The sequence below is a fragment of the Coregonus clupeaformis genome, chromosome 19 (assembly GCF_020615455.1).
Source record: "Coregonus clupeaformis isolate EN_2021a chromosome 19, ASM2061545v1, whole genome shotgun sequence".
NCBI lineage: Eukaryota > Metazoa > Chordata > Actinopteri > Salmoniformes > Salmonidae > Coregonus > Coregonus clupeaformis.
Genome location: NC_059210.1, coordinates 51595553 through 51607973, shown reverse-complemented (window position 1 = coordinate 51607973; position 12421 = coordinate 51595553). Strand labels below are relative to the sequence as shown.

At 46.1% G+C, this 12421-nt stretch overlaps 1 protein-coding gene across 1 annotated transcript in view; it reads left to right on the top strand.

Annotated features, from left to right (window-relative positions):
• Nucleotides 1–889: 889 nt before the first annotated feature.
• The window catches only part of ces2b (carboxylesterase 2b), a 71451-nt gene continuing 59919 nt past the window's right edge, over nucleotides 890–12421 (top strand). The window contains exons 1-5 of the mRNA XM_045205104.1: nucleotides 890–1029; nucleotides 4704–4893; nucleotides 5016–5154; nucleotides 10942–11075; nucleotides 12144–12297. Of these exons, the coding sequence (XP_045061039.1) occupies nucleotides 951–1029; nucleotides 4704–4893; nucleotides 5016–5154; nucleotides 10942–11075; nucleotides 12144–12297 (696 nt within the window). The 5' untranslated portion in view covers nucleotides 890–950. The remainder of the gene's footprint in view (nucleotides 1030–4703; nucleotides 4894–5015; nucleotides 5155–10941; nucleotides 11076–12143; nucleotides 12298–12421) is intronic.

Here is a 12421-nt window from a genome sequence, read left to right as displayed (position 1 = left end):
CTGATCTAACATCTCTGGAGAGACCTGAAAATAGCTGTGCAGCGATGCTCCCCATCCAACCTGACAGAGCTTGAGAGGATCTGCAGAGAAGAATTTGAGAAACATCCCAAAAACTGGTTTGCCAAGCTTGTAACGTCATACCCAAGAAGACTCGAGGCTGTAATCTGCCAAAGGTGCTTCAACAAAGTAATGAGTAAACGGTCTAAATACTTATGTAAATGTAATATTTCCGTTTTGTATTTTTAATACATTTGCTAAAATTTCTAAAAAACGTTTTTTGCTTTGTCATTGTGTGCTATTGTGCATAGATTGATGAGGGAAAAAAACAATTTAATTCATTTTAGAATAAGGCTGTAACTTAACAAAATGTCGAAAAAGTCAAGGGGTCTGAATACTTTCCGAATGCACTGTAGCCTAGAGATGTGGTGTATACAGTATTTTCTAGTCACGACACTGATAAGATACACAAGTGCAGCAAAAATAGAATTGTACTTTAGGTTGTATGTATGTTGGCCTATGCCATAATAATAATAATAATATTGGCTAAGGCTAAGCAGTTTTATTTGTAAAGGCTACATTCACATCTCTAAAACGTGAAGGACAGAATAAATGGCCATTGCAGAATAATTTACAGTGGTAGGATAAAAACTTTAACCTAAAAGATGTGATAATGCAGTTTTGCTTCTATAGGGTAATTGACTTGTTATACATACACAATTGACATGACCTCAAAGTCAAGGCTTTGGTCATTTAAGGACAACAACTCACGCCAACAATGAATTGCCCCACTCTCCCTATTCGGTACAAAGGTAAACGGCACACCTGTAAGGGTAAACTATAAAGCCTAAGCAAATCCTTTCAACACAACTCTTTCCCGCAGTCTGTTGAGGTCTGGGGTTGTATAACAATAGGCGTGTCGCTGAGCCCTCAAATCATTGAATGTTGAGGCCATGAAGAAACCTACAGGCTTACTGAGACTTTCACTGTCAATTGGCCTACTAATTCTATATACTTCGGCCGAATCCAATGGTAAGTAGGCTGATATCAGTCGTTGAAATATTGCATAGGCTAACAACTGTGGTCAGGAAATATAGAAGATATAGGATGTTGCCTAACTACCGTAGGCTACATGGCAGGTTGATATTTAAGTTTACATAATATAGGCTAGGGCTGGCACAAATACCGTGTAACCAATGGTTATGGATGAAGACGCCATGAAAATAAAATAACCGTCATAACCGGAAAAATATATTTTGGGGGTGTCGAATGAACAGCTGACTGAATGACCACTATGCAGCAGCAGCACACATAGAAATAGCATGAATAGAACAGGCTTGGAACCTCTAACCCTGGCAATTTGACTGGTAAACTCATTTGTACACTCGCAATGACTACCTGGTATTGTGATGCAATAATTTTCATGGTAATGTAGAATGTTCATTCAAATGATGTTAACTGATGTGACTCCTGCAATGGAATAGATGCGGTAAAGAGGTCATTCGAACTCGACCAAAACAATGGAATTGCCATGGAAACGCGTGGGGGGAAGGGCCATAGGGGAAAGGTCACGAGTTTCCTCATTGCCCGCCCAGCAAATTTAGTCTATATTTAGGCTATTGTTTATATGTGTATTTCACACTATGTTGAGGTACAAATCAGAGTATAATGCTTGTATGGAGGTCAACCCTAACACATGTTCATGTCATCGTTACCAATCAACTGCATTACAGTTAAAAAACGACTTTGACTACCATCAACGATTTCTGTATGCTAGCTATGCTAACCAGCTTATACGAATTGGAGTTAGAATTTAGCAGTCACTTCTTGTAAACCTGAAAAGGGACAACTAGTGCTTTTCTTTGAAAACATGCAATGCAATGGGACATTTGCATGATACCCAATTAGGAATATGTAGGCAAAAAAAATGGCTCCCGGCTTCCCAAGCCCAATCGAAGACACTGATCTGGTCTAGCCACTACCCCCTTTGCTTCTGCAGGCCAGGGGCTACTCAGTCTCTCTTCAAGTGGACATGTGTAATGGAGTGCGTGGACAGGAAACCACATCCTTCATGTCCTCTGGAAATAAAGTTCCCTTTTGTGTGTCACTTATGTATAACTCTGTGAGATTGCTTAATTCCTCTGACCAGGAAAGGTGTCAGTGAGTCACAGACCAGGCCATCAGTATTCCGTTTTACATGATTGGGCCCTACCTATCCTCAGAGAGAGGATAATTACAGATATTTCACACACAGTTTAATAACACATTTATAATGGGATACAAATAAGCACAAGGTTTTTGGAGACTTTGATTTAGGGTAATTGAAAAATATATATTTAGATTTGTCCTGTACAGTTGTCCCTTTGGTCAAAGAGACACATTTAAGATTATTACAGCAACATACCCTGCTAGTGATTTTATTCACAACAGATCTACAGATCCTTGTACTTTAGTTTCTTCTTAAGTGGAAACTGTATTTTTTTCCTGCCCATGTTCTAAGCAACCTTTCATAGATATTAGTTGATGGCTGTCTTTTGAAAATTCCTGAAATACCACTCCTATCATTTTTATATGGATGTTATTCAAGATAGCATTTCTGACTTAATAAATGTGATCATTAATATGGGTAAATATCATATACACTACCGGTCAAACGTTTTAGAACACCTACTCATTCAAGGGTTGTTCTTGAGTTCCTACATTGTAGTATAATAGTGAAGACATTAAAACTATAAAATAACATACGGAATCATGTAGTAACCAAAAAAGTGTTAAACAAATCAAAATATATTTATATTTGGGATTCTTCAAATAGCCACTCTTTGCCTTAATGACAGTTTGCACACTCTTGGCATTCTCTCAACCAGCTTCATGAGATAGTCACCTGGAATGCATTTCAATTAACAAGTGTGCCTTCTTAAAAGTAAATTTGTGGAATTTCTTTCCTTCTTAATGCGTTTGAGCCAATCAGTTGTGTTGTGACAAGGTAAGGGGAGTATACAGAAATAGCCCTATTTGGTAAAAGACCAAGTCCATATTATGGCAAGAACAGCTCAAATAAGCAAAGAGAAACGACAGTCCATCATTACTTTAAGACATGAAGGTCAGTCAATACAGAACATTTCAAGAACTTTGAACGTTTCTTAAAGTGCAGTCGCAAAAACCATCAAGCGCTATGATGAAACTGGCTCTCATGAGGACCGCCACAGGAATGGAAGACCCCGAGTTACCTCTGCTGCAGAGGATAAGTTCATGGATAATAGCCTCAGAAATTGCAGCCCAAATAAATGCTTCACAGAGTACAAGTAACAGACACATCTCAACATCAACTGTTCAGAGGAAACTGTGTGAATCAGGCCATGGTCGAATTGCTGCAAAGAAACCACTACTAAAGGACACCAATAAGAATAAGAGACTTGCTTGGGTCAAGAAACACGAGCAATGGACATTAGACCGGTGGAAATGTGTCCTTTGGTCTGGAGTCCAAATTGGAGATTGTTGGTTCCAACCGCTGTGTCTTTGTGAGAAGCGGTGTGGGTGAACGGATGATCTCTGCATGTGTATTTCCCACCGTAAAGCATGGAGGAGGAGGTGTGAGGTCTGTGATTTATTTAGTATTCAAGGCACACTTAACCAGCATAGCTACCACAGCATTCTGCAGTGATATGCCATCCCATCTGGGTGGGCTTAGTGGGACTATCATTTGTTTTTCAACAGGACAATGACCCAATACACCTCCAGGCTGTGTAAGGGCTATTTTACCAAGAAGGAGAGTGATGGAGTGCTGCATCAGATGACCTGGCCTCCACAATCCCCCAACCTCAACCAAATTGAGATGGTTTGGGATGTGTCGGACCGCAGAGTGAAGGAAAAGCAGTCAACAAGTGCTCAGCATATGTGGGAACTCATTCAAGACTGTTGGAAAAGCATTCCAGGTGAAGCTGGTTGAGAGAATGCCAAGAGTGTGCAAAGCTGTCGTCAAGGCAAAGGGGGGCTATTTGAAGAATCTCAAATATTAAATATATTTTGATTTGTTTAACAATTTTTTGGTTACTACATGATTCCATATGTGTTATTTCATAGTTTTGATGTCTTCACTATTATTCTACAATGTATAAAATGTAAAAAATCAAGAAAAACCCTTAAGTGAATAGGTGTTCTAAATCTTTTGACCGGTAGTGTACATGTGTGTGGAAAGGCATTTTCTAATGACTTATTAATTAACAAAACATCTGAGAAGATATTGCTATCAGTAAATGTCTCACTACCTTATTTTTTAATGTGACCATTCTCTGCTCCAATGGAACTGCCGTATCCCTTGAAATATAACCCCCTTGTAGTTATTTCTGTGTTTTTTTTTGTCTAATAATCCCTAGTTTGTTCTGGGTTTTTTCCTCGTGCAATAATGTATTTGATGTTCATGCAATAAAAAACATATTTTATGCTAGTGCTATGGGAGAGGTACTTTCGACATACTGTGGCCTATAGCTATAGCACAGATATACATTATAGACAAAGGGTTACATTCAAAGCTGTTGACATGAGTTGTCAACAAGAATGGTATATGATCTGGATAAACAGACTGGATTATACACATTTGAAGGGTGTTTGAAACCTATTTTTACTCAATGAAAAGGAGTAACCATACATTCCCCTGTTTTTCTAAAGTAACACACCTATAACTAACTGCCTTAACATCTCAACAGCACCTGTGGTCCAGACCAAACTGGGGGGACTGAGAGGGCAGTATGTGAGCGTAAAGGGGAAGGAGACCGTGGTGCAGGCCTACCTGGGTGTGCCGTTTGCCAAACCACCTATTGGCCCCCTGAGACTGGCCCCGCCCCAGCCTGTGGAGGGATGGGAGGGAGTGAGGGACGCCACCCAGCAGCCTCTCATGTAAGACCCAGCAAGGTCACAAACAAACCATTCATCTCAAGTTCCTGGTTATTTGAATAAGGGTTAGATAAACAATGAGATTGAATACAATCAGACTTCTCAATGAGTTTTATGTTTTTCAGGTGTCTTCAAGACAGACAAATTACAAAAGACCTTTTCTCCAATGTGTCCATGACAGTGGAAATCCCAGAGGTGTCAGAAGATTGTCTTTATCTCAACATTTACACTCCAGTTAAACCTGCTGAGAAAACAAGGCTTCATGTAAGTAATATCAGACACTTAGCCAACAGTTGATTGACTTCCCAGTGATGCTGTTGAAACAATATAGAGTTGCGGGGACCAGAAAGTTAGGTCACACTGCGGTAGTGGCAGATTTGAATAATACAGGACATACTGGGTTAAAAAATATATTTGTAGTGCTTTAATGTTATTGTCATCAGCGATGCACTTTTTCAATGCAAATTTGTTAGGTGTGTATAGGCTACTGAAATATATTATGTTTGTGATTTGTATTATTTTACATGTACATTTAAGTCATTCAGCAGACACTCTTCTCCAGAGCGACTTACAAATTGGTGCATTCAACTTAGGATAGCCAGTGGGACAACCACCTTTTTTTTTTCCTGGGGGGGGGGTAGAAGGATTACTGTTATACTATTCCAGGTATTCCTTAAAGAGGAATTATGATTATGATTGATAATCATACTTTTTCAGGCAGTTATCATAGTGAATAACTCCCAGTCATGTTGTCACGCGACGTGTATGCGGTCAGCGAAGTCAAACGCAGGACACAGAGCGGCTGGCAACGTACATTTACTGAACACAGTAAATATAGTGCAAAAACAACAAACCTCCAAACAGGGAGGAAAACACAATAACCCGTACACCAAAGCAACTGCCGGAATGACAAAGAACAATCACACACAATAACCAATGAGAGACAGGGGGTAATATAGGGAATACAATACAACATAATGGGAAACAGGTGTAAACAATAAAGACCAAACAAGACAAACACCGAAACATCAATCGGCAGTAGCTAGTACTCCGGGGACGACGAACGCCGAAGCCTGCCCGAGCAAGGAGGAGGAGCAGCCTTGGCTGAATCCGTGACAGTATCCCCCCCTTGACGCGTGGCTCCAGCCGGAGGCCAGGAGGACAGGAGGACGCGGAGCAGGGCGAGTCGGATGACTCCGGTGGAAATCCCTCAACAGGGAGGGATCTAGGATGTCCCTCCTAGGGACTCAGCACCGTTCCTCCGGACCGTACCCCTCCCACTCCACGAGACACTGCAGACCCCCCATCCGACGCCTCGAATCCAAGATGGAACGGACTGAGTACGCCGGAGCCCCCTCGATGTTTAGTGGGGGCGGAGGAGCCTCTCGTACCTCATTCTCCTGGAGTGGACCAGCTACCACCGGCATGAGGACAGACACATGGAACGAGGGGTTAATGCGGTAATTAATGGGCAGTTGTAACCTATAACATACCTCATTCAATCTCCTCAGGACTTTAAATGGCCCCACAAACCGCCGACCCAGCTTCCGGCAGGGCAGGCGAAGGGGCAGGTTTCGGGTCGAGAGCCAGACCCGATCTACCGGTGCATACACCGGAGCCTCACTGCGGTGGCGATTGGCGCTCGCCTTTTGCCGCCTGACAGCCCGCTGCAGATGGACATGCGCAGCGTTCCATGTTTCCTCCGAGCGCCGAAACCACTCATCCACCGCAGGGGCTTCGATCTGGCTCTGATGCCAGGGTGCCAGGACCGGCTGATAACCCAGCACACACTGAAAAGGCGGAAGATTAGTGGAGGAGTGGCGGAGTGAGTTTTGGGCTATCTCTGCCCAGGGGATAAACCCCGACCACTCCTCCTGCCGGTCCTGGCAATAGGACCTCAGAAACCTACCCACATCCTGGTTTACTCTCTCCACCTGCCCATTACTCTCAGGGTGAAAACCTGAGGTAAGGCTAATCGAGACCCCCAGACGTTCCATAAACGCCCTCCAGAATCTAGAGGTGAACTGGGGACCCCGATCAGACACTATATCCTCAGGCACCCCGTAGTGCCGGAAGACGTGAGTAAACAGGGCGTCGGCAGTTTGTAGGGCTGTAGGGAGACCTGGCATAGGAATGAGACGGCAGGCCTTAGAAAACCGATCCACAACGACCAAGATCGTAGTGTTCCCCTGGGAGGGGGGAAGGTCCGTGACAAAATCCACCGATAGGTGAGACCACGGCCGTTGTGGAACGGGTAGGGGTTGTAACTTCCCTCTGGGCAGGTGTCTAGGCGCCTTACACTGGGCGCACACCGAGCAGGAGGAAACGTAAACCCTCACGTCCCTAGCTAAAGTGGGCCACCAGTACTTCCCACTAAGGCAGTGCACTGTCCGACCAATACCAGGATGACCAGAGGAGGGTGACGTGTGAGCCCAATATATCAGTCGATCACGAACCTCGAGCGGCACGTACTTCCGTCCCTCTGGACACTGTGGGGGAGTAGGGTCGGCACGTAACGCCCGCTCGATGTCTGCATCGACCTCCCACACCACCAGTGCCACCAGACAAGACTCCGGAAGTATGGGAGTGGGCTCAATGGACCTCTCCTCTGTGTCATATCGTCGGGACAGGGCGTCTGCCTTAGCTTTCTGTGACCCTGGTCTATAGGTGAGCTTAAATACAAATCGGGTAAGAAACATGGCCCACCTAGCCTGGCGAGGGTTCAGTCTCCTCGCTGCCCGGATGCACTCCAGGTTACGATGGTCAGTCAGAATGAGAAAAGGGTGTTTAGCCCCCTCAAGCCAATGCCTCCACACCTTCAGGGCTTGAACCACCGCTAGCAGCTCCCTGTCCCCCACGTCATAATTGCGCTCCGCCGGACTGAGCTTCTTAGAATAGAAAGCACAGGGGCGGAGTTTGGGTGGCGTACCCGAGCGCTGAGACAATATAGCACCGATCCCCGCCTCGGACGCATATACCTCAACTTGGAACGCCAAAGAGGGATCCGGATGTGCCAGCACCGGAGCCGAGGTGAACAGGTCCTTCAGATGTCTAAACGCACTGTCCGCCTCAGCCGACCACTGCAGACGCACCGGGCCCCCCTTTAGCAGGGAGGTGATGGGAGCTGCTACCTGTCCAAAGCCCCGGATAAACCTCCGGTAGTAATTGGCAAAACCCAAGAACCGCTGCACCTCCTTCACCGTGGTGGGAGTCTGCCAATTACGTACGGCTAAAACACGGTCAATCTCCATCTCCACCCCTGACGCGGACAACCGATGTCCCAGGAAGGAGATGGACTCCTGGAAGAACAGACATTTCTCCGCCTTCGCATACAGGTCAAGCTCCAACAGTCTACCAAGCACCCGACACACCAGGGACACATGCTTGGCTCGTGTAGCGGAGTATATTAGAATGTCATCAATATACACCACTACACCCTGTCCATGCAAATCCCGGAAAATCTCGTCCACAAACGATTGGAAGACTGAAGGAGCATTCATTAAACCGTATGGCATGACGAGGTACTCATAGTGACCCGAGGTAGTACTGAATGCTGTCTTCCACTCATCTCCCTCCCTAATGCGCACTAGGTTGTACGCGCTCCTGAGATCCAATTTTGTGAAGAATCGCGCCCCGTGTAATGACTCCGTCATACTAGCAATCAGAGGGAGAGGATAGCTGTATTTGATTGTAATCTGATTGTGACCACGGTAATCAATACACGGGCGTAAACCCCCATCCTTCTTCTTCACAAAAAAGAAACTCGAGGACGCAGGGGAAGTGGACGATCGTATGTATCCCTGTCTCAGAGATTCGGTGACGTATGTCTCCATAGCCGCCGTCTCCTCCTGAGACAGAGGATACACATGACTACGAGGAAGCGCAGCGCCTACCTGGAGGTCTATCGCACAATCCCCCTGTCGATGAGGTGGTAATTGAGTCGCCTTCTTTTTACAGAAGGCGAGTGCCAAATCGGCATACTCAGGAGGAATGTGCATGGTGGGAACTTGGTTCGGGCTTTCCACCGTCGTTGCCCCTACGGAAACACCTACACACCGCCCGACACACTGATCAGACCATCCCTTGAGAGCCCTCTGTTGCCATGAAATGTTGGGGTCATGAGATGTTAACCAGGGAAGCCCCAACACCACGGAAAACGCAGGAGAATCAATCAAATATAACCGTATAATCTCCTCATGGCCCTCCTGCGTCTTCATCTTAAGTGGCGCTGTGACCTCCCTAATCAATTCCGACCCCAAAGGGCGGCTATCTAGGGCATGGATGGGGAAGGGCACATCAACTGGTACAATAGGAATCCCTAATTTATACGTGAACCGGCGATCGATAAAATTCCCAGCTGCGCCTGAATCTACTAGCGCCTTATGCTGGGAGTGAGGAGAAACCTCGGGAAACACAACTTTAATACACATATGCGCAACAGAGAGCTCTGGGTGAGTTGGGTGCTTACTCACCTGGAATGACTCATCAGTGCGCTGCCTACTGCCTCGATTCCTAGGAGACCCTCCCCAGCACCGACCCGCAGTGTGTCCTCTGCGGCCACAGTTGGTGCAGGGGACGGCCTCTCTCCTGGTCTCTCTCCTGGTCTCCCTAGCACCAGCACCCCCGAGCTCCATAGGGCTCGGCTCGGAAGTGCTGGGGGATGGAATGGACGACCCGACTCCGGACGTCCGCGGGTAGCCAACAGGGTATCTAGGTGAATCGACATGTCCACCAGCTGATCGAAGCTTAGGTTGGTGTCCCTGCAGGCCAATTCCTGACGCACGTCCTCCCTCAGGCAGCACCTGTAGTGGTCGATGAGGGCCCTCTCATTCCATCCCGCGTTGGCAGCCAGAGTCCGGAAGTCCAGTGCGACATCCTGCGCGCTCCTCTTCCCCTGTCTGAGGTGGAACAGACGCTCACCCGCCGCCTTCCCCTCTGGGGGATGATCGAATACCGCCCTGAAGCGGCGGGTGAACTCCGCATAGTTGACTGTAGTGGCGTCTATTCCCCCCCACTCGGCGTTGGCCCACTCCAGCGCCTTGCCGGACAGACAGGAGATGAGGGTGGACACGCTCTCGTATCCCGAGGGCACCGGGTGAATGGTTGCCAGGTAGAGTTCCACTTGGAGCAGGAAACCCTGACACCCGGCCGCTGTGCCATCATAAGCCCTCGGGAGCGAGAGCCGAATCCCACTGGTCCCCGGAGGTGAAGCGATGGGTATAGCTGATGGTGGTGGTATCGTCGGAGGAGGTGTGGGCAAACCTCCTCTTTCCCATCGCTCCATGGTGTTCACCACCCGTTCCATGGCGGTGCCGAGTGCCTGGATCATGGCCGCTTGTTGTGCTACGCGCTCCTCCATTGATCCAGCTGGCACCGCCGCTCCTGCTGACTCCATGTCTAGGTGTGTGATTCTGTCACGCGACGTGTATGCGGTCAGCGAAGTCAAACGCAGGACACAGAGTGGCTGGCAACAGAAATATAGTGCAAAAACAACAAACCTCCAAACAGGGAGGAAAACACAATAACCCGTACACCAAAGCAACTGCCGGAATGACAAAGAACAATCACACACAATAACCAATGAGAGACAGGGGGTAATATAGGGAATACAATACAACATAATGGGAAACAGGTGTAAACAATAAAGACCAAACAAGACAAACACCGAAACATCGATCGGCAGTAGCTAGTACTCCGGGGACGACGAACGCCGAAGCCTGCCCGAGCAAGGAGGAGGAGCAGCCTCGGCTGAATCCGTGACACATGTTTAGTGGAATACTTGTCAATGTGCAGTGAAGCTGTGCAGGGAAGATGTTTTCATCATTAGTCAAAGCTAATGATAACTGCTAAAAACGTCCAGGTCATCAAAGGCTACAAGTCCACACAGAAGCATAGTTCCCGAAGGGCAATTTGAGTTCAGCATAAAATAAGTTTAAAAATACAAAAAACATGAAACCATATAATACAACATACGTACGATGAGAAGTGCAAAGTGAATCTAAATGCAGCTGGTATTTACTTTTTTCAGCATGTATTGCTTGTGTTTCTCAGGTCATGGTTTGGATCCATGGTGGAGGATTCGCCATTGGCTCTGCATCAACATATGATGGTTCTGCTTTGGCTGCATACCAGGATGTGGTTGTAGTGCTGATCCAATACCGTTTGGGACTGCTGGGGTTCTTCAGGTAAGACTGGAACCATTACAGAACCACACACAATTTGAGATTTTATATAGCCTGGTTATTGTTTTTATTGCGTTACGATTTCCTTATTGTTAAATTTTTTTGTCTTACTTTTTAACTCTGCACTGTTGGGAATGTGCTCATAAGTAAGCATTTCACGTTGAAGTCTACACCTGTTGTATTCATGGTATGTGACCAATAAAATTGGGTTTGATTTGATTTGGAAGTACAGTATTTCACGACTAGATGTTATAGATGGTTCCTCACCCTGAAAGTAGTCTATGGGCCGGGAGAAACTGTAATCCATGGTTCCCTTTTCTTTAAACAGCCACAACAAACGTCAGCTAACTTTAGCCTCCGCTAGCTAGAAATCAATGGAAGTGATCAGGACAACCGTGCAATTTTCTAAATGTCATGGTCAAATCAACTTGATTATTTGGTTTGACATTCCGTAAAGGTGATTTGGCCTTTTTTTAACATTGCACGGTTGCCCCTATAAAAGTGTTGGATTCGTAACCTCACTCCTCAGCCTGAAATGTCTCTACTTGCGTTGCTGAACTGCTATTTTTGCCATGGCGCAACTGGCTAAGAACATACTGTAGTGTGATTTTGCGAGGCAGAGGATCCGAGTTCAAGTACTAGTAAGGACTTGTGAGGAAGGAAGCTATACTGTTAAAGGCCCAGTGCAGTCCAAATGTAGGGTTTTCTTGTGTTTTGTATCATATTGAACAACAGCTGATGAAACTAACACTGTCAAAGTGTGATCAGTGTTATTTTCTGATAGTTACTGGTTGAAAATACAATCTACGCAGGACCTTCTACTCATCAGGCTTTGCATGGGTGGAGTTTTGGCTTGCCTGGTGACATGAAGTTTTAATAGACCAATAACAAAGAGAGTTCCAAAGCTCTCTGCCAATACAGCTAGTTTTCAGTTTTCCCCTCCCCACTCAGATCACTCCCAGACAGTCCTAGGAAAATGTTTTTTGGTGTTGTAGTGGTTGCTGCAAGATAGTGTATTTGGAGTCTGCTGTTTTGGGCTCATGTTACTGGTTTCACATCTCTTCCATACAGCACAGGTGACAAGTATGCCCCAGGGAACATGGGACTAATTGACCAGGTGGAAGCTTTGCGGTGGGTCAAGGAGCACATACACAACTTTGGGGGCGACTCCAAGTCGGTCACCATATTTGGAGAGTCTGCTGGTGGAGTGAGTGTATCATTACTGGTGAGGACACACACACACACACACACACACACACACACGCACAACATATATTGAGCAATTTATGTAAATTGTAAAATATAATGCACTAAACATTTTGTCTAATGTATTTATTGTATCACTTATA